The sequence below is a fragment of the Glycine soja genome, chromosome 8 (genome assembly GCF_004193775.1).
Source record: "Glycine soja cultivar W05 chromosome 8, ASM419377v2, whole genome shotgun sequence".
Taxonomy (NCBI): Eukaryota; Viridiplantae; Streptophyta; class Magnoliopsida; order Fabales; family Fabaceae; genus Glycine; species Glycine soja.
This window is the reverse complement of record NC_041009.1, coordinates 21,577,984-21,597,378: the sequence shown is the minus strand read 5'-3', so window position 1 is coordinate 21,597,378 and position 19,395 is coordinate 21,577,984. Positions and strand designations below refer to the sequence as shown.

The 19,395-nt window shown below is 31.2% G+C and overlaps 1 protein-coding gene, 1 long non-coding RNA gene and 1 pseudogene across 2 annotated transcripts; 1 reads left to right on the top strand and 2 right to left on the bottom strand.

The window, feature by feature from the left end:
- Positions 1-766: 766 nt before the first annotated feature.
- Positions 767-2,380, bottom strand: LOC114422730 (isoflavone 7-O-methyltransferase-like). The gene is made up of 2 exons (XM_028389232.1): positions 1,538-2,380; positions 767-1,449 (listed from the first exon to the last, which is right to left on the bottom strand). Exons 1-2 carry the CDS (start codon positions 2,294-2,296, stop codon positions 1,144-1,146), a joined length of 1,065 nt encoding a protein of 354 aa, XP_028245033.1. The 5' UTR covers positions 2,297-2,380; the 3' UTR covers positions 767-1,143.
- Positions 2,381-6,974: 4,594 nt separating this feature from the next.
- LOC114424019 lies at positions 6,975-11,630 on the bottom strand (annotated as a pseudogene).
- Positions 11,631-12,452: 822 nt separating this feature from the next.
- Positions 12,453-18,541, top strand: LOC114422731. The gene is made up of 3 exons (XR_003668719.1): positions 12,453-12,562; positions 13,420-13,759; positions 17,529-18,541. It is a non-coding gene; the product is annotated as an uncharacterized LOC114422731 (long non-coding RNA).
- Positions 18,542-19,395: the final 854 nt, after the last annotated feature.

The following is a 19,395-nucleotide window of genomic DNA, read 5'->3' as shown; positions in this document are numbered from 1 at the left end:
TCATTTTTATCTATCTATTTTATAATACTATCAAACCCTTATTTTAATTAACAAAAATTCTTTTATCTCATTTATTTTATTTCTAAAACTTCTATTAATTTTTAAATAATTTTTTTTATTTCACGAAAAACAAGGTGTTACATATTACTCATCTATGATTGGTTAGAAATTTCCCCCATAATTAAGGTTGGTTCAAATTCAAGTAAATAGGTAAATTCAAATATAAAAAATTGAGGAGCACATATAGGAAGTTGTGGAACACTTTTCCAAGAGCTTGAAACCTTGAAACTTACACACTCTTCTTAAGAAAGTGAAGATTGAAATTGCAAAGAACTTTGTGAATGTAACTCATTTATTGACATTTACTACTCACTCTTGAAGGAAGTCATACTCATCTTCTATAAATAGGGAGACTTGTGAAGAGTTAGAGCATCTCCTTTCATTCCATCCAAAGAGAAGCAAAATAAGAGTGATAATGAGAAAAAAGTTTTAGTTTTCATGAGAGATATTCTCTTGTATTAAAAAAGTTATTTTAATCTTGCTTTTAATAGTAAAAATATTTATTGACTTGATTTCATAGTTTTTAGCTTTTACATAAAAATGTTTTTCCACATAAAAAATTTTAGTGTCATTTTTCTAGGTTTTTTGTTTTTGGTACTGACAAGAAAAAAAAAACTCTGCTTTTATTAGGAGGGGTGTAATTTTGTTTTGTCCCATTCCAACTTTATACGTTAAATATCAGCCTAAATACACTCAAAATATCGTATAACAAGAATGACATATATTATAACGACCATAAGTTACCGGTACAATATTATCCCAAAAAACAATAAAGTTACAATACGATAATAACGTTAAGAAAACAATATGGTGCTATGCCACACTCTCTCTCTCTCTCTCTGCAAGCGAGTCAATTATCGCAATCCAAATTCAATTGATGTGAATTTGTGCGGAGAGAGAAGCACAACAACAGATATTATTCTCCCAGTGCCTTTGCTCCACTAGTTCTTCCATATTCATAAGTTCTAAAACTAATATCAAATACATATTACAACTTCTGTACCAAAAGAAATACATATTACAACAACATAATTCAGTTCATAACATGAAACTAATAAAAAATAAAAAATAAAACATAATTATCTAAGGATAGATCTCAATAAGAGACAGAAACCCGGTCAAGGGAGATATTTTGTAGTCTTGGAACCCTGCTTCCATGAAGAGTTTCTTCCATTCTTCTTCATTTCTCTCTTTTCCATTTAATACACATGCCATGGCTACATCCCAAAGGAGCTTTAGTTCTGTAACTTTATGCTCATCTTGCTTTTCTTGTATCACCATATCTATGACGATTATTTTTCCTCTTTTGCCATTATTTGAAGAAATAGCTTCTTTACAATTCTCTAATATCTTTATGCAGTCTTTATCAGTCCAATCATGAAGAATCCACTGCAAGAATAAAAGAACAAAAATGAGGTCCATAACTTTATGTGAGAAGTGAGCTATATGTGGTATGAAATAAATAAAATTTACAAACCTTAAGCAGAACTGCATCAGCCTTAGGAATAGATTTGAACATGTCCCCACCAACATATGTCAAATTGTTGCTTTCGGACAAGTTCTCCAGAACGTGAGGACGGTCAAGCACAACGCATTTCAAGTCAGGAAATGCTTCAGAGATCATCCTGGCAGTGGCTCCAGTTCCACCACCAACATCCACAATGGATTCCAGTCCCTCAAACACCAACTTGCAATCTCTCAATGCCAAATTACTCATTTGAGAATCTCTAGCCATTGCCTCATTGAATGACTCGTTGTATGCAGGGTTTTTGTTAAGAAAATCCCATAAACTACACCCTAAGGAGATATCAAATACTGAGAGATCTTCCTCATAAACCCACTTTTTCATTTGATGGAATGAAGCTGATAGAGTTGGATCAAGGATGTACTCAACCATTGGAGCTAAAGAAAGTTCACTGCTTTTTACAAGTAGCTCTGAAGCAGCAGTGAGAGCATATGCTTCTTTTTCATGGATTCTTACACTTTCAAAGAATCTATGGTGTGACAGGTAGTGCATGAGGCTCTGAACGTGACCTACTCTAGCTGGTGGAACATGTAGAATTGACACCAACTCAGAAAGAGTAATGGGTTGGCCGTGCTTGTGGATTATGTCTGGTATTCCAAGCTCAATAATCGTTTTGAGGCACATAGAATCTATGAAGGCAAACATGTGTCTGTATATGAGAGCTTGGCCTTGAAAGATCTCACTTGCTTTTCGGCCATTGCTAGAAGCCATAATTGCATCTGATTCTTTTTTTGTTGTGTTTTGTGGTGTTTCAGAATTGGCTGCCGCCCTTTATAAAAAGTTTCACATATCCCTGAATAACATTAATGTACGTATACCATTCAAAAGAAAATGCCAAATGTTACAAAATTTCATTGTAGGAAACTACACGAATATACGTGGCTACAAATTATAATGCCTTAATTAGCACCGTGTTTTCCGTCAAACCAAACTGCAATTGACTACAGTATAGCTAATTCAATATTCATGGTTTAATTAACTCATTCGTGCATTTCCTACATGCAAACATTATTAATATTTGGACAACAACAACGGTTTGAAAAGAGTTAACTTATATTTTTTAATGAAGTGGTTCGAAATTTAAATTCTTAATTTTTGGATTGAAATTAGATTTTATTAGAAGAGAAATATTTATTTTTGATTCAAGTTTCACTTTTGACGAGACAACTTAAGAAAAAAAAAACTATTTATGTAGTTGGAGACATTAAATTCATAACTAAAAACAGAGCTACCTTAAATTCATTATATTTCAAGTTTGGGGGCCACGCCTCCCTCGGTCATAACTATGCTAATACAAGGTGGGGACCAAACCTGTGAAATGACACGTGACAGTTTATGTGAGGTTTTGCATTAGTATTTTTTTATTTTATTATCATAGGAAAATAATATTATTATATATAAATTATCTACAAAGCAAAAGAAATATCAATGTAGACCATCAAATAGCGTACATATGTACAAACAGAAGAAGAACGCGTCGCTGCTTTCCTCAAAAACAATAACCTGTCCCTTCCCACACATATTTCACGATTATCATCTCATACCTACACCGGTACATCATATAATTCATATTCATACCCATGACATGTTGTGCCACTAACCCAGCTCTCCACAATACAAATTGTACCCGATTATATAGCTCAAGCAACACTTGGTGGATCTAAGAAAATTAAGTTATTAAGGACACTCGTCTGTACGGGTAAAAAACCTTAATTCGGATGTGCTTATTAGTTATTACTTGCACTTTCCTCTCATCACTCGTCTGTACGTCAGGTTTTGCATTATTGATCATGAGATTATCTTTGTTATCCACGGGTTTGAAGACAAAACTGACTGTTAATCACTATTATACGTGTAATTTTTAATAATATTTTTTGTCTAATACTTATTAAAAATATTGTTAAAAACTTTTTTTAACATTTTAAAAATATTATCAAATATAAATAAACGTTACTAATATATTTTTGTGATATTTTATCAAATGTTATGTATAGTCTATGTTGATAAAGGGTTTAACAACATGAGTTATGTATAACATAAAATATCACAAAAACATATTAAATATTTTTTAAATGTTGTCAAAAAAATTTATCATATTTTTAACAAGTGTTAGGAAAAAATATTGCTAAATATTGTATATGTTGCAGTGGCGGTTCATGTGCTAGTGTTTTAGGGAGGGACCTATGTAATTTTACTTTTATTCAAGACAGTGTGTATATATTATTTGTTTTTGTGTATCTTGTGCTCAACAAATTAATACATTCCATTTATCTACTCTTCCCAACAAATGGATAACAATTAGTAGTAATACATACTTAGAAAATAAAAGTAAAATATTCAGGAGCAAATAAAATGTATTAAATGCCCATAGTCTAGGCAGGAAAAATTGCTTCTAGGACAACTCCAAAGTTAGTGGTAAAAATAAATAAAAAGAGGACAACTCCAATGTTTCACAGTAATCTTGACTGTGGTTCTAGTTCCACCACCAACATCCACAATTGATTCCAATCCCTCAAACACCAACATGCAATGCAATCTCTCAATGCGAAGTTATTCATTTGAGAATCACTAGGCATTGCCTCATTGAATGATTCATTATATATATGCAGGAATTTTGTGTTAAGAAAATCCCTCAAATAAGATCCTAATGAGATACCAAATAGTGTAAGACTTCCTCATAAACCCACTTCTTCATTTGATGGAATGAAGCTGATGGAGTTGATCAAGAATATACTCAACCACACGATTTGCCAACTTCAGTCATAAATCATAATCAAATAGGCCAAAAGTCGATTATCACCACACGATTTGCGAATAATTAGCAGCTTCACTACAATGAACTTCAGCTCACTGACCCAGCTATCAACTAATTAGTTGTAATTAGTGAGGTGACCGCACTTCATCCTCATTCATTTCATCACTTTCCTTCAATCCAAATAGGGCTTAGGGAAGACAAAAATCAGGTAAGGTGTTTAGTGAAGATGATTATACGTGAAAATAAGTTTTGTTATAGAGGGGTGGGGTATAGTTATGCACCAGCTTATGAAGGAGGAACAGTAACCCATACACGTATGTATTTCTCTTTTGGTTCTCCTTGTACCCTAGAATAATAATCTTTTTGCTGTTTCCAAAAAAAGTTTGATATGCATTACATTTTTTGGGATCGTCCTTGTTAAGATTGTGAAGAACTACAGCTACGCTAACAACAACAAGCTGAGGCTTTAGAGCAACTGCAACGGTGTCATGTAGCTTTTTCCATTGCCGGAGCATACAAATGAGTTGCAAATAAGCATCGATTGTTTCTTTAACGCCCTGTTCGGTCCGAAGACGGAACTAACATGATGCCCTATTTTGAGACAGATTTAATTTTGGCAAAGTGGATCTCACTGGTCAAGAACATTTCTTATATTTGTGTCCCTCTTTTTTTTTTTTTACAATAAATCTTATTCACATTTTGATAAAAAAAAATCACACATGCATAAGGGTATATCAGTATTTTTATTATTATATTTTCATTTTATTTTCACTTATTTTTCTTAAACAAAACAACTCAACTTCCTATCTTATATTTCTATACTTTATTTATCTTTTTTTTTTATTTACTCTATTTGTTTCCTCAAAATCAAACACCCTGGGTACTTTTATAAAAATAAAAACCTAAACATCGGTGCTTATTTTTAAAAAAAAAAATATATATATACAATTTTTAAATAAAGTTACCCTTGCCTTTTCAAAAAAAAAAAAAAAAAAGAAGTAAAGTTACCCTTGCTAGTAGCTGTTGCTAGCGACGTTTTTTCTTACCGTTGTCAATGATAAAATTTTAATGTTAAAAATTTGCAGTTACATTCTCCTTTTTGATTTTTTACCATTAAAATTTTCAATGATACAGTTACCGTTGTCAATGATAAATAGGGGATACTTCAATCCAAATTTTCAAAATTTCCCACGCTTATCAAATTAGTCATTACCAAAAAAAAATATTTCGTATAATAATAGTTTAAATAAATCTATTAATGTTTTAAAATTTAATTAATTTATAAATAAGATGATTGTGACTTAAGAAATAAATTATTGAAAGTACTCTTTAAAGACACTTTTGCCTTTGTTTTTCTCTTGTTTTGTCACAAAGGTGAATCCCATAATCATAAACCTATAACACTTACATTCCTCTAAGGAACTGTGCTTCAAACTTCAAGAGCCTTCAACCAAAATCAATTATTTGTAATGTCAATCTTACAATTTAACCAATTATGCATCCTTTTCGATAGATTATTTAAGTTTAGAAGCACGCCCATGTTGAGGTATAATAGTATTTTTTTTACCATTTTTTTTTACTTAAATGCAAATTTTATCGTCAAATTTTCATTATTTTGTAAATTTGACTACCCAAAATTTATTTTTGATCATTTTACTGCCCAACTTTTATAATTTCCCAAATTTTACCACTCAAGTTTTTTTTTCCCAAATTTTACCATTAAACTTTTAATATTTCACAAATTTTACTATTCAAATTTTTTATTTTTGTACATTTTACCATCACATTAGGAAAAAGAGGATGTAAAATTTTTTTTTCTAAATTTCATTATATCAATTGTAGTTATAATTGATGTATAAAATATTTTTCTACATCAGTTGTGGTTATAACCAATGTAAAAATTCATCAAAATCGTCTATTTTCCGTTAATGGTGGTAAAAGGAAAAAAAAAATAAAAACTTGAATGATAAAATTTTTACAAAAATAAAACTTTGATGATAAAATTTATAATTAGGTCAATTCTCTTCTCTCACTTCATTCAACTCAAACAATACTACTTAGATTTCACTCCATTTCTCTAACCAAGCAACTCAACATTGAATTTTACTTTCATTCTATTTTTCTTTTTTTAATTAACTCTTTTAATTTTATCTATTCTATTTTTCTCTTCACAAACAAACAAACCATAAGTTAGTTACATGGAACGAAAAATTTACTATAAGAAAAATTATTAGCTTAAATAGATCTTTGGTCTCTCAAGTTAGAATCAATTTTATTTTGTCCTCCAAATTTAAAAATATTTTTTAGTCCCCCTAATTTAAAAATGTCTACTTTAGTCCTTGGAGATTGACATGCCAAACGGTGCATTTTGTGACGATTCAAAAAAATGTGATTTCTAGTAGTTCTTAATTTCAAAAATTTATATATTAATTCATTTTAGAATATGATTTGTGTGGCAGTTTTAAGTAGTCCCAAAATCAATAAAATCAAAACAAAACATCACCCGCCAGAAATCTCACCACCCCCCACCATGAAAAGATTATTGTATATCTATCATATCCACGAGAGTATAGGCTATTGCTTCACTGCAAAAGTACAAAAAATTGTAAGCAGAAATTATTGTATAACAAATCATAACAAAATAACTTCCTTTTTCATTGAATAATAAAAAACAAGACTCTAAAAGTTCAAATAACATAATCTATAATCATTGGAGAATAGCAGTGCCCTACTTATTATTTGTTTGTCAGAAGACAGTAATGAGATCAACCAATACATAAAAGACAGAAGAACATACACAATAGAAAGCTAATAAGGAAGAAATTTGAGAAAGAAAGTCACTTCAACATGAAATTTAATCTTTTCAACTTACGTCCTTAGTTCAAAAATACAATCGATGGCACATGTTGGACTTTGTGGTAATCCTCTCCAGCAGTTCCAAGCCTGGTCTTGAATGATTTAGGCATCCATCTGATTTCCAGCTCCCGAAGACTAGTGATAAATTTTAGTCCATCAGGAACTGTCTTTAAATTGTTGCAATCGGATATACTCAATCGGTAAAGATTAGGCATGGCTTGGTCCTCTATAGTCCACTGATCTAAATTAGGTAAGCCACGAAGTACTAGAACCTTTAGTTGAGGAAAACCATTTGGTGAGCATGCCATTTTCTTTCCGACAAACATATCCCACCCATTTAGAAACTTCAAGTTAAGAAGCTTCTCTAATGTTACCAATGGGTCTTGCACAAGTCTACATCCCCATAGAGTCAACTTTGAAAGCTGTGGAGGAAACAGTGAGGCTGCTGGCAGCCTTTCCATCCACCCTTCGACCTGCAATTTTCGAAGGGAAGGACAGCCTAGCACCAATTTTTCAACATCTACAACATTTTCAGGGAAGGAAAGCATGTCAGTCCTTAAAGACAAGGATAAAAGGCAATCCAACCTTTTATTAGGGGGACTGAAACTTTCACTAAACTTTTGAAAATGTCTTGGGTCCTTCAGTACTAGCTTTCTGAGTTTTTTCAACTTCAATAGATCTTTTACATCACATTTGCAGGCAAGAAAATTTACTATTGTCTGTAAATTGGCCAGATTTTCCAGTTGCAGGTTGTTAGTAGCATTCCCACACCAATTTGGAAGATATAGATGCCTCAACCGTTTCAACTTACATATTACATTTGGAATTTCCACGGCTAAATACTTTATTGATCGTTTGCAAATTTAGGAATTGCAAATTATCCAAATTGCCCAAGGAAGATGGCAGTATCTGTATGCGAGTCCTTTTTAGACTCAGAAACTTCAACCATAAAAGATTTCCCACTTCTTTAGGCAATGACTGTCCCTTCACCCCCTTAATTCCCTCAAGATCTAGAACTTGAAATAATTTGAACTTCACAAAAACACCTTTGACTGGATCCCTATTTAGCATGTACACTTCTTATCATTAAAAAACACAAGGGATCTGAGGTGTTCATTCACTTGCTTGTCCTGTGGAATCAATTGATCAGCATGTTGATCCAAGAAGACAGCAAGCCTACGAACTTCATCAATTCGTCTTGCATCTGATAAATTAGATGAAGAAGAAACATCAATGGTACTATTTTGTTGTGATCCATTAATAATATAAAGAAAATTTTCTTTTCTGGCCTATGGCAAACACAGATCACACATTAAATCATGGAGCCGACAGGTTTTAATCCTACCAGTAGACCCCATCTGACCAACTTGAACCATGCAGCGGCTGATTAAGTTACCCAGGTAGCATTCAGCAACATCCTCCATTGCCTCGTCCCATTTAGTCTCATATTGAAGAGAAACAACACCTTCTGCTACCCATAACTGAATTAGTTTAGTTCTTGGAATCTCAGTCTTCAGGGAATTGACTTAAATAGAGAAACATGGTTTCAGTTGACAAGGCAAGTCCTGGTAACTTAAATCCAACACTTCATCTAATTTTTGCTTCTCACGTACCTCTCCTCCTATTGTATCCCAGTCACTAACTCTCTCCTTTGTAGCCAAAAGCCCTCCAAGAACAATGATAGTCAAAGGCAGACCAGCACACTTTGCAACCATTTCTCTGCCTAATCTTATAAACTCATCAGAAACCGTGGATTCTGCAAAAGGCATATTCTAATTATCACATTAACACAAAATGGCACCATAAACAAGCATACAGAAATTCTTTCTTATAGGTATATGTAGAAAAACAAGACATGAGAAGTTTTTAAACATTTCCATGTTTCCATCATGATATGAAGAAGCTTATACAGATACAACTTTGAATTGAACAATAATTATTACAAACCACGTACAAAATAACTTAAAATATATAAAAATAAAATAAATAGTTTTTAATTAAATAAAATTTAAAATAATTTAATTCATCTATCTGCACCACATGGGGCTGATATCTAATTTCTTATGAAAGCAGAGCACTCTATGTTTTCTCAACACTCATTCCCTTCGTTTTTCTCGTATTACAACATATGGCTTTAACATAGTCTTTCTATTCCTTAGACAGTAGACACCTGAACTACCACTTATTACAAAATAAAAAATCAACTTATGGCCATTTATTTATGCTTTATAAAAGAGAAACAAACACTATTTTTACTTAAAAAGATATGCTTAAAAGAATTAATAATAAGTATGTGAATTCTTCAAAAGAGAAAAAAAAAAGATAAAAGAAAGTGCTTTTCTCACTTTCCTCTGGTGATCACATAACTGATAAATATGAAAGATAGATGAGAGACTTGGGGAATTGGAGATGAAAAAATGAAACAAATTATATGGAAATTTCTAGTTAAATAAGTTTGCTCACTGAAGACATTTCTAGTTACCAGGATTATCTTGTCTTGGAAAAGCTTTTTTCTTAAACAATGCCCAACTGTCCTCTGGATTTAATCAACTTGGTTCGTGGAACAAGCCTTCAGGATCTACATGCAATGAAATGTCTTTATTGTGGGATGTAAAAACTATCTTACACCTTGTATTTTGTGATGGAAAAGCAGGACTTAGAATGTCCCATGCCTCATTGCTCCATATGTCATCCAGGATGATCAAACATTTTTTATCTTGCTGAACTTTAAACAACTTCCTTGCCAGTTCATCATCTTTCATCTTCGTAATCCCATCCCTTTCCTCTTTGGTAGGAGAAATAAGCTTCAGTAAAATTCCCTCCCAAACGTCTCTTTTCTTGCATTGCTGAGATATATATGCCCAAGCAAAACCATCAAAGTTTCACCTAATAGCATTGTAATGGTAAATGCTTTTGGCATGTGTAGTTTTACCAAGACCACCCATTCCACAAATATAAACAAATCGACAATACTAATTTTCATTTAATAGCCAGTCCACCACTTTGTCTGTGTCCTTATCTAAGCCAACAATGAACTCTTCAACTATGTGAGAATAAGACCTTCTCAATTGTCTTTGCACCTCAGATGCCTCTTCACCGTCTTCTATTGCAGTCAAACCATAGGTTTGTAAGTTTCTTGTGAGGTCATCTATTCGAGAATTTATTGATATTGCTCAGTGCCAACTTTGTGAAGATGTTTAGTTTTGGCGAGTGGATTTTTAGTTCCAACACTTATGCCTAATGCAACCTTAATAGCATATATTTCAATCACATCCTCTGCATCATAGGCTAGTTTTCCCACCTCTGAAATATAATTCTTTATAGTATCATTTTTATCCTTCTTTCTCTCAGCATCTCTTAGGAAGCATTGCATCCTCTTCAGTTCATTTTGCATGCTTTTGGCTTTGTCACTCACCCCAGTTAACAATCTGGCCTCTTCCGTCGGTAGGTTGTGAAGCCTTTCAACTGCAAAGGACACAACTGCCTCAACCATCTTGATTTTTCTGTCTCCTTCAAGAACAAAATTATGAGTTAAAACTTCTATCTACTTGTCATATATTTACATTACATTTGACTCTGATACTTCACTCTTGTAAAAATTGGCCTTCTATTTTACAACTAAAATAGATGAATAGAATTCCTTTCTATACAGGTGATATATGAAATTATGAATGTGTATCAATTAGTTAAATTTTCATATGATTTTGCAAAACAAATGGTTTTGACTCTAATACTTAAATTCTTGGCAATCAGAGGAACATTTTCCTACTTCTTCCCCCATTTTCCATTTCAAATTGCAAAAGGGGGATTAAAAACAAAACTGGGCAAAATTAAAATATTTAAACTTCAAGTACAAAAAATAGGCTAAGATTGGAAAGGATAAACTTAAGATTGAAAAGCAGTGAGAAGAATAAAAAAGAAAGGGGGGAAAGGATCTTGAAAGCAGTTGAACTTTGTATACAAAGCTAAATCTATAGTATATTCCTCCGATCCATGTTTAAGAAACCATAAAAATCTAATTTTGGTGTACTTTTGTTCCTAGTTACTTCAAATATTGCAAGTAAATCCCTCCACTGTCAGAAGCAGACCGGCACTTGACTTTGGAAAAAATAATGTATGTCTAAAAATTCTTTAAAGAATACGATGTATGATTTCATATGAAGCATGATTCTACTACAGCTTGGAATTTGTTGTAAGCATAAATTTAAACCAGAAAAGTGTATCAGGGAAACTCGATACAGAATCAATTTATAGGAGCATAATTAACAATATCCAGTTAAGGATAAACATAGCATGGAACAAAAGAAATTAGAAGAAGAAGATACCACCTTCAATTCAGTTCAGCACAAAATATGGAGTCCTTATGGTTAATCAATCTCTTATTCACCCAAATGTGAGGTTCTGCAACTGAGACACTTTAGATGCTCCATTGAAAATATTTTATTACATAGATCGCAACAATAGTTGCGTCTGCGTGTGTTTTATTTTCCTAAAAAAAATAGATTTCGATTACAATTTACTTTAAAATAAAATAATTTATGTTTACATATATATATTTTTTTAGAAAAATTAGTTATTAGTAAAATTTATTTAAAATATTTAAATTTAATATTTACTTTAGACTCATAATTATTTTTTCAATAAAAACTAAAGATTTTTGGTGAATATATAAATATTATTTTTTAAGATTACATTAATTAATATTTTAATATGATTTTAGAATATCAACGAGAATCTAAATACAAAGTAGGAAAAAAAATGATTAAATGAACCGCGTTAGAAAGTATCATACTTACACTCTTTATAATAATTTAATTTAATAAGTAATGGTAATTTTAAAAATACTATTTCAAGTTATCTAATGACCTGATAAGTTCTTTATAAACTATGGAGACATTTTCTATCGATCCTATGTCACCTTTGGATACTTGGAACATATTCACACATACTTCTAAAACATTTTTCTTAAAGTACCTAAGTTGAGCATAGCTAGCCAAATTATCACTGCTTCTTTATTATCCTCACCAAATCTCTGCTTCTTTTATAATCTGATGTATAGAATTTATCTCTGATTGAATAAAATGAAGAGTTTTTCATTTAAAAAAAAAATACCTTCAAAGAAAATAAGCACAAGAAACAGCATCACTTCACCCAAAACTGTTACGTGGCATGTTAAATTGTTAATAGCTCAACTCTTTTTTTTCTTCGAATAAAAGATGTAATTTCAGGACACTTGTCATATAGGCCGTGGCAAAAATAAAATTATCTGAACTCTAACACTTGGACAGGATAATTGAGAAGAACCGGACAAGATACAGAAGCCACAGAATTTTAAAGCATTGTTTCAGCCTTGCCTTCATCTCCAGGTTTCTCAACCTATGAAATCTTATGTGATATTCAATATCTCTATGAACTGATTTTATTTTATTATTTTGGGTATATATATTTCTTCTTCTTTTTTTTATGTTAGTTTTACATCACATGCAGCAAAGAAGATGGCCCAGTGTCTACTTTAAATTTAGTCTAGTTGTACAAAGTTTGCGTCTGTGTAATAGTGTAAGTCCATGTAGAAATAATCCCCAAACAAGAATTTGGTGTGAACTGGTGTTTTAGCCTCGTTCTCTGTTTACTATAGTCCTCCTATTCTGGATCTATAGCAGTTCCGGAACAATCAACATTTCAGAACATACAATGTTTAATTACTAGCTGGTAACAATCTAGTCCATATAAATTAAAAACTGGATGCTGATTAACAAGGCATGTAAAAATAAATTGTAAAAGACTATCCAAGAGCTAGTTGATTTTATGCACTAATTCAAGTTCATTTATGTTAACTAAATTTTAATTGTTGCCATAAAGAAAAACTGATAAAAGCAAATTCAATTTGGTTGCTTCATGTTGGAGGAAAATCATACATACATTTACACCTATTCCGTCAAACCACATTCCTGAAACTACAAAATGTAGTAATGACTAATGAAATTTGTACACATGAATGGTACTCCTTAAATTACTCTTAATTTGTAAATTCATCATTACAATCATCATATATTAGAGTCTAAATTAGATAGCCATAAAGCATCTCCCAAAGGAAAGTACGTTTTATACTTTTTAGTTTTCATTCCAAAAGATGAGTATTCATGTTCATTATCAAATTGAGTTCAGATAAAGCTAGCTATTAAGAATGAAACTTGAATCTTAGTTGTGATTGAAAACAAAACAGGCATCTACAATTGGGATAATGCTTATCAAATATTTGAGCTTCTGCTGTCAAAGCATACAAGTTCATCTCAGCAACGGTATCCAACAGTAATAGAAGATCTGTGCCATCAATTTTCACGACCAAATAGTTGGAAGCGGAGACCTTCATACTGTATATAAAGGTTCTGTTCAACACAATGGTGTCACCAAGCGAACCATCTTATATCGTGACGTAACACCTTATAAAATTCTTTGGGATGGCAACAATATGGCCAAACTCTCAGACTTCCAGCTTTCCTTAAGAGGACCGCATTCTGCGTCAAAGCCAAAACCAAAGACAATATCAAAAGAAGGCTTTGTAGGTATTTATTTTTTTGTTTTGTTCTTGGTTTACTGAAAAGAAGTTTGCTGAAATGTTACACTAACTGGACAAATACGAAGTGTTAAGCGGGTTTATAAATAATTAAAGAAATATTTAAATAAATTATTTATTTGATAAATTAAATTTAAAAATATAATTGTCAATGATATTTCATATTATTTTTTATTAAAGGAGATTAAAAAATTACGTATAAATTAAGATATTTTTTATTTATTAATATATTTATAAGGGAATATTTCAAAATTAGAGGTTGATCACTCAACTAAAGTTGATTAACGTGAAGATAAAAATAAGTATTATGTATAAATTTTAAAAGAACAATATAAGAATAAAGTGAAATTGACATAATAAAACAACCAAAAAAAATATTTAATGAAAGAAAAATAGTCAATCATAATGATAAAACACATAAAAATGATGCGAATAAAACACTCAAAATTATTCATTTAAATAGACTTTTTGTATTTATTTACTTTTGTTGGTGACTGTTGTTGAATTTTTTTTTTTTGTGTATGCTTCTTTTTAAACTTTTCCTGAGATGGAATAAACTTCATTTGATGATGAAGATGCATCTTTTTTTACTTCTCAGATGCTTGTAACTTTGAGCTTTTACTTATGACAGATTATTTTTTCACATTTTTTCTTCCATGTACTTTCTTCTTATTTTGATGATGAAGATGCATCTTTTGACTTCTTAGATAATTGTAGCATTTGACTTTGACTTGTGACAGTTTGTTTATTCGCCTTTTTTCTTAATGGATTTTATGAGATTTGATAAACTTCTTTATTAGATGATAAAGATGCATCTTTTGATTTGTTAGATGTTTGTAGCTTTGGGCTTTGACTTATAATTAGTTCTTCATCTCACTCATTTGATGATATTTATTATGGTGAAGTGTACTCTTTTTTTAATAAAAATATTAATTGGTGGACAAAACTATTAATATTTTGTACAAGTAAAAATGTAAATAAATTATAAATATGGTTACTTGTTTAATTTCTTTGAGGAGAGGATCATGCTAAATGATATTTTTTGAGATAAAAGTCCTTGTGATGATATAGGTTTGAAATCCTTCCTTCAAGTTGTGAGCTTGATTTCAAAATTAAAGGCCTATTTGCAAAGGGTATACAACATTGAGGGTATGTCAGCCTTATTTGCATTTTGAGTGTGAAGGAGTTCAAACATTGTTGTGTTTAGAATTTGTTGAATATTGTGAATGTTGTTGCACCGATGTCATTAGAGACTTTCAATTGTATCTTGAACCTAAAAAAGATTTTAAAATTTGTAATATTTATTTAATTATGTTATAAAAAATATTTTATTATATATAAATATTAAACCTTGTTGTTAGGTACTTTGATGGTCGTTTGCATTCTCTACAAGTGTATTGATTTTCCTCTTTTGTAACTTTCTTTTGACATCTCTCACATGCAACATAATTTCAACCAAACATATCATCGATCTCATTGACTGTTTCATGACTTGTGAACACATTATCCTATTATTTCATATATATTAAAACTAAAAAAATCAAGTATTATTGAATATTATAAGTATGAAGATCATGGTAGGTTAGCATACGTGTGATTCTGATACTCATTCCATTGACATTATATATTGCAAAGGTCTTTTATTTTTTGACATTCTCTTGTCAAGATCAGTGTTAACAGAACTTGAAGAAGATAGTTCTTTTATTTGATGTTGCTCCATTTTTTCTTGAAAAATAGTTATTTAGAATAAAATTTATAATTTTTTAACTACATCAACAAAAAAATTAGAATAAACTAACGATTTTGTTTGTTGAATGTAATAAAATGTGTATAATGAAATAAAATAAAAGAGGAAAGTCCATTTTACCCTATCTTGAACTCTGCAAAGGTTGATATAGATCTTTGTACTTGAAGTTGAGTTGATTGAATACTCATCTAACAATTATTAAAATATAATTTTTAGTAAATTAAAATTATAATAGTAAATAAAATAAATAAACTATTGTAAGCAAAAAGTATGATATAGACTTAATTGAATTAAAATTATTTATTTATTAAATAAGTTGAATTGAAAACAATGCTTAAGATAGTAAAGAAACATCTCAAATAAATAAATAAATATCAAATTAAATAAACATGCTAATATAAAAATAAAGAGATAGGAAATTATGGAACAATTTTTTATTTAAATGTTATTTAAAGATTATATATATATATATATATATATATATATATATATATATAAAGAAAAGAAAATAGTAGTAAGAAAAGAATGTTAGAAATTTTATAATTCCTAATTAATTAATTAGTGTGGACTACATATTATATTTATCATATATATTAGTTATTTACATTTATAGACTCAATAAAAGTGATCTAATTTGATGAGCCTATTGGACTATCATCAGAAATTAATATGGGCTTGATAAACGGAAACTAGTTTGGCCCGTTAGGAAATAATGGGAACTCTAACAGGTTAAAACCTAAAGTAAGGTTGTGGTCCCCGATACACCAAAGTTATAAATTGTATTCCCTTCTCCCCATCTGACGAGAAGCCTAAGGTCCCAAAAGGAAAACGATGATTTGGTTGAGGAAGAACACAAAACCAACAATTTCTCAGACTTATCAATTCCGCTGCTTATCATGGATTCAAGTATTTTTCACAACCCCTCTTGATAATCTAACGTAATGTGTCTTCGGTGATTATTGGTATTTTATTAAGATCCCTAAAATTCCAAACAAGTAATATCAGAGCCACCATTATTGTTAGATTATTGGGAATTAAAGTTATTTGGTTTGTGTTATACCTGTATTATTTTGTTACATGAACCCTAATTTTATTTTGGGATTTTATCTTTGCAATTATAATTATGATTGTAAGTTTGGAAATATTTTTTTCTTTTTGATCACGATATAATAATCATCACATGCACATTCATGTTTTGCGTTCGGATTCCACGAGAAAAAACTATTTTTTTCCCTTTTTGCTTCTCATTCACGTGTTTGTTTTTTTTTTGTTATGGCTGTTGGTTTTGTTTCCTTATGCATGCCATGAATCCATGCCATACATGTCATGACATGTGATACATAATCTTTGGCTTTATTATATCATCATTATAAGAGAACCCCTGTTGTGTATCGTTAAATGCAATTTGGCTTTTGCATTTTATTTTTGTTTTCCTTGTTTTTATTTGTGAATTATGTGTATTAATTGGTGATTCCCATTATGTTTTGGTGTAAATTCAGAAATTACAAACCCTCAAAATTATTCTTTTTTGTATGTTTGGTAATTTTGATTGAGTTGATTGAAACAATATATTATCAAAGCAATCTCTATTGCGTAAATTAATTTAATTAAAATTGCATAGATATTAGTATAAAATTATTTATGCAAATTGTGCTCAGCCCAAAGGAAGACATAATTTGGCTAAATAATTTTGTACTTGCGATGATAAATGTGTGATAATTATAAGGTGTTTTCATGTGAATTATAGTTGGTCCAAAGAAAGACTATGATTTGACAGAATTTATTGTCAATATTTGATCATTGTGTTGAGAGTACCTATTACAAATTAATTTCTCTGTCCAAAGACTATGAATCAATGTTGTCTTGGGTATCTTGTGATGAGTTTGTTATGTGAACTATTTTACACATATCTTGTTTTATATATATGTATATATATATATAATAACTTGTTGGCTTATTTGTGAGCATCTAATTATTTTTATTTTTATTATTATTCATTTTCTGTTGCTAGTGCTGCAAATGTATCTGCTCAAGTGAACAGTATCCCTATGCTGAATGGGACAAATTTTAAGGTCTGGAAGGAAGTCGTAAAAATTGTTCTCGGCTGTATGGATTTGGATTTGGCATTGAGAACAGAACGACCCACTTTCACTCCGGAAGGGAAAATTTGTGAAATGGGATTGTTCCAATCGAATATGCATTATGATTATGAAGTGCTCTATTCCAGAAGAGTTTCGGAACTTTATTTCTGAGGGTGAAAATGCAAAGAAATTTATTGATGAAATTGAACAGTACTTTGCCAAAAATGAGAAGGCGAAGACGAGTAACCTTTTGGCTAAACTCATCTCCATGAAGTATAAGGGCAAAAGTAATATAAGGGAGTACATAATGGAAATGTCTAACTTGGCATCTAAACTGAAAGCACTTAAGTTAGAGCTTAGTGAAGACCTGCTCATGCATTTTGTTTTGATCTCAGTGCCTACACACTTTGGGCAATTCAAAGTGAGTTATAACACTCAGAAGGACAAATGATCCCTTAATGAGCTTATATCTCACTGTGTGTAAGAGAAGGAGAGGCTACAGAGAGACAGATCTGAAAGTGCTCATGTAAGCTCCACCTCTCAAAATAGGAAAAGAAAGAAAACTAAGGGTGCTGCTAAAGGGTCTTCTAAGCAAAAGAAACCAAAGAAGGATGAGGAATTTACCTACTACTTCTGCAAGAAGTTTGGACACATGAAGAAAGAGTGTCCCAAGTACACCACATGGCGTGTAAAGAAAGGTAAATCTCTTGCTCTTGGTGGGTAGATTTTGGTGCTACTACTCACATAAGTGTAACCATGTAGGGTTGCCTGTGGAGCCGACTACCAAGTGATGATGAAAGATTCATATTTGTTGGCGATGGCAAAAAGGTTGTGGTGGAGGCTATAGGAACTTTTAGATTGCAGTTAAAGACTGGATTTTATTTATATTTGTTTGAGACTTTTGTTGTACCGCCTTTTAGACGGAATTTAATTTCTATTTCTAGTTTGGACAAGTTTGGTTTTTCTTGTTCATTTGGAAATAATAAAGTTAGTCTCTACCAGAATTCAAATTTGATTTGTTTCGATTCCTTAATTGATAATCTATATATGTTGGATGTTAGTTGTTCCTATAATGAAATACTACAAACAAATTCACGTGGTACAAAAAGGAAATTAAAAGAGAATTCAACCACTTTATGGCACAAACGCTTAGGTCATATTTCTAAACAGAGAATTCAGAGACTTGTGTCGGATGAAATTCTTGAACCTTTAGATTTATTAGACTTTGAAGTCTGTGTTGAATGCATAAAGGGAAAATGAACAAACATAAGGAAATTAGGTGTCAAAAGAGCTAAAGACATCTTAGAACTGGTACATACAGACATTTGTGGTCCTTTTCCAACACCTTCTTGAAATAGGCAACAATACTTTGTCTCGTTCATAGATGACTACTCTAGATATGGTTACCTTTATTTGATACATGAAAAGTCCCAATCCCTAGACGTTTTTAAGAGTTTCAAGGCTGAAGTTGAACTTCAACTTGGAAAGAAAATTAAGGCTGTCAAATCTAACTGTGGTGGTGAGTACTATGGTAGATATGATGGATCAGGAGAACAACGTCCAAGACCTTTTGCGTTTTTTCTCAAAGAGTGTGGAATTGTTCCACAATACACTATGCCAGGAAAACCTAGCATGAATGGTGTTGCAGAACGACGAAACTGAACTCTTAAGGATATGGTGAGAAGTATGGTTAGTCATTCTTCTTGGCCAGAGTCACTTTGGGGAGAAGCCTGACTGCAACTTACATCCTTAATAGGGTGCCAAGTAAAGTAGTCAATAAAACCCCTTATGAACTTT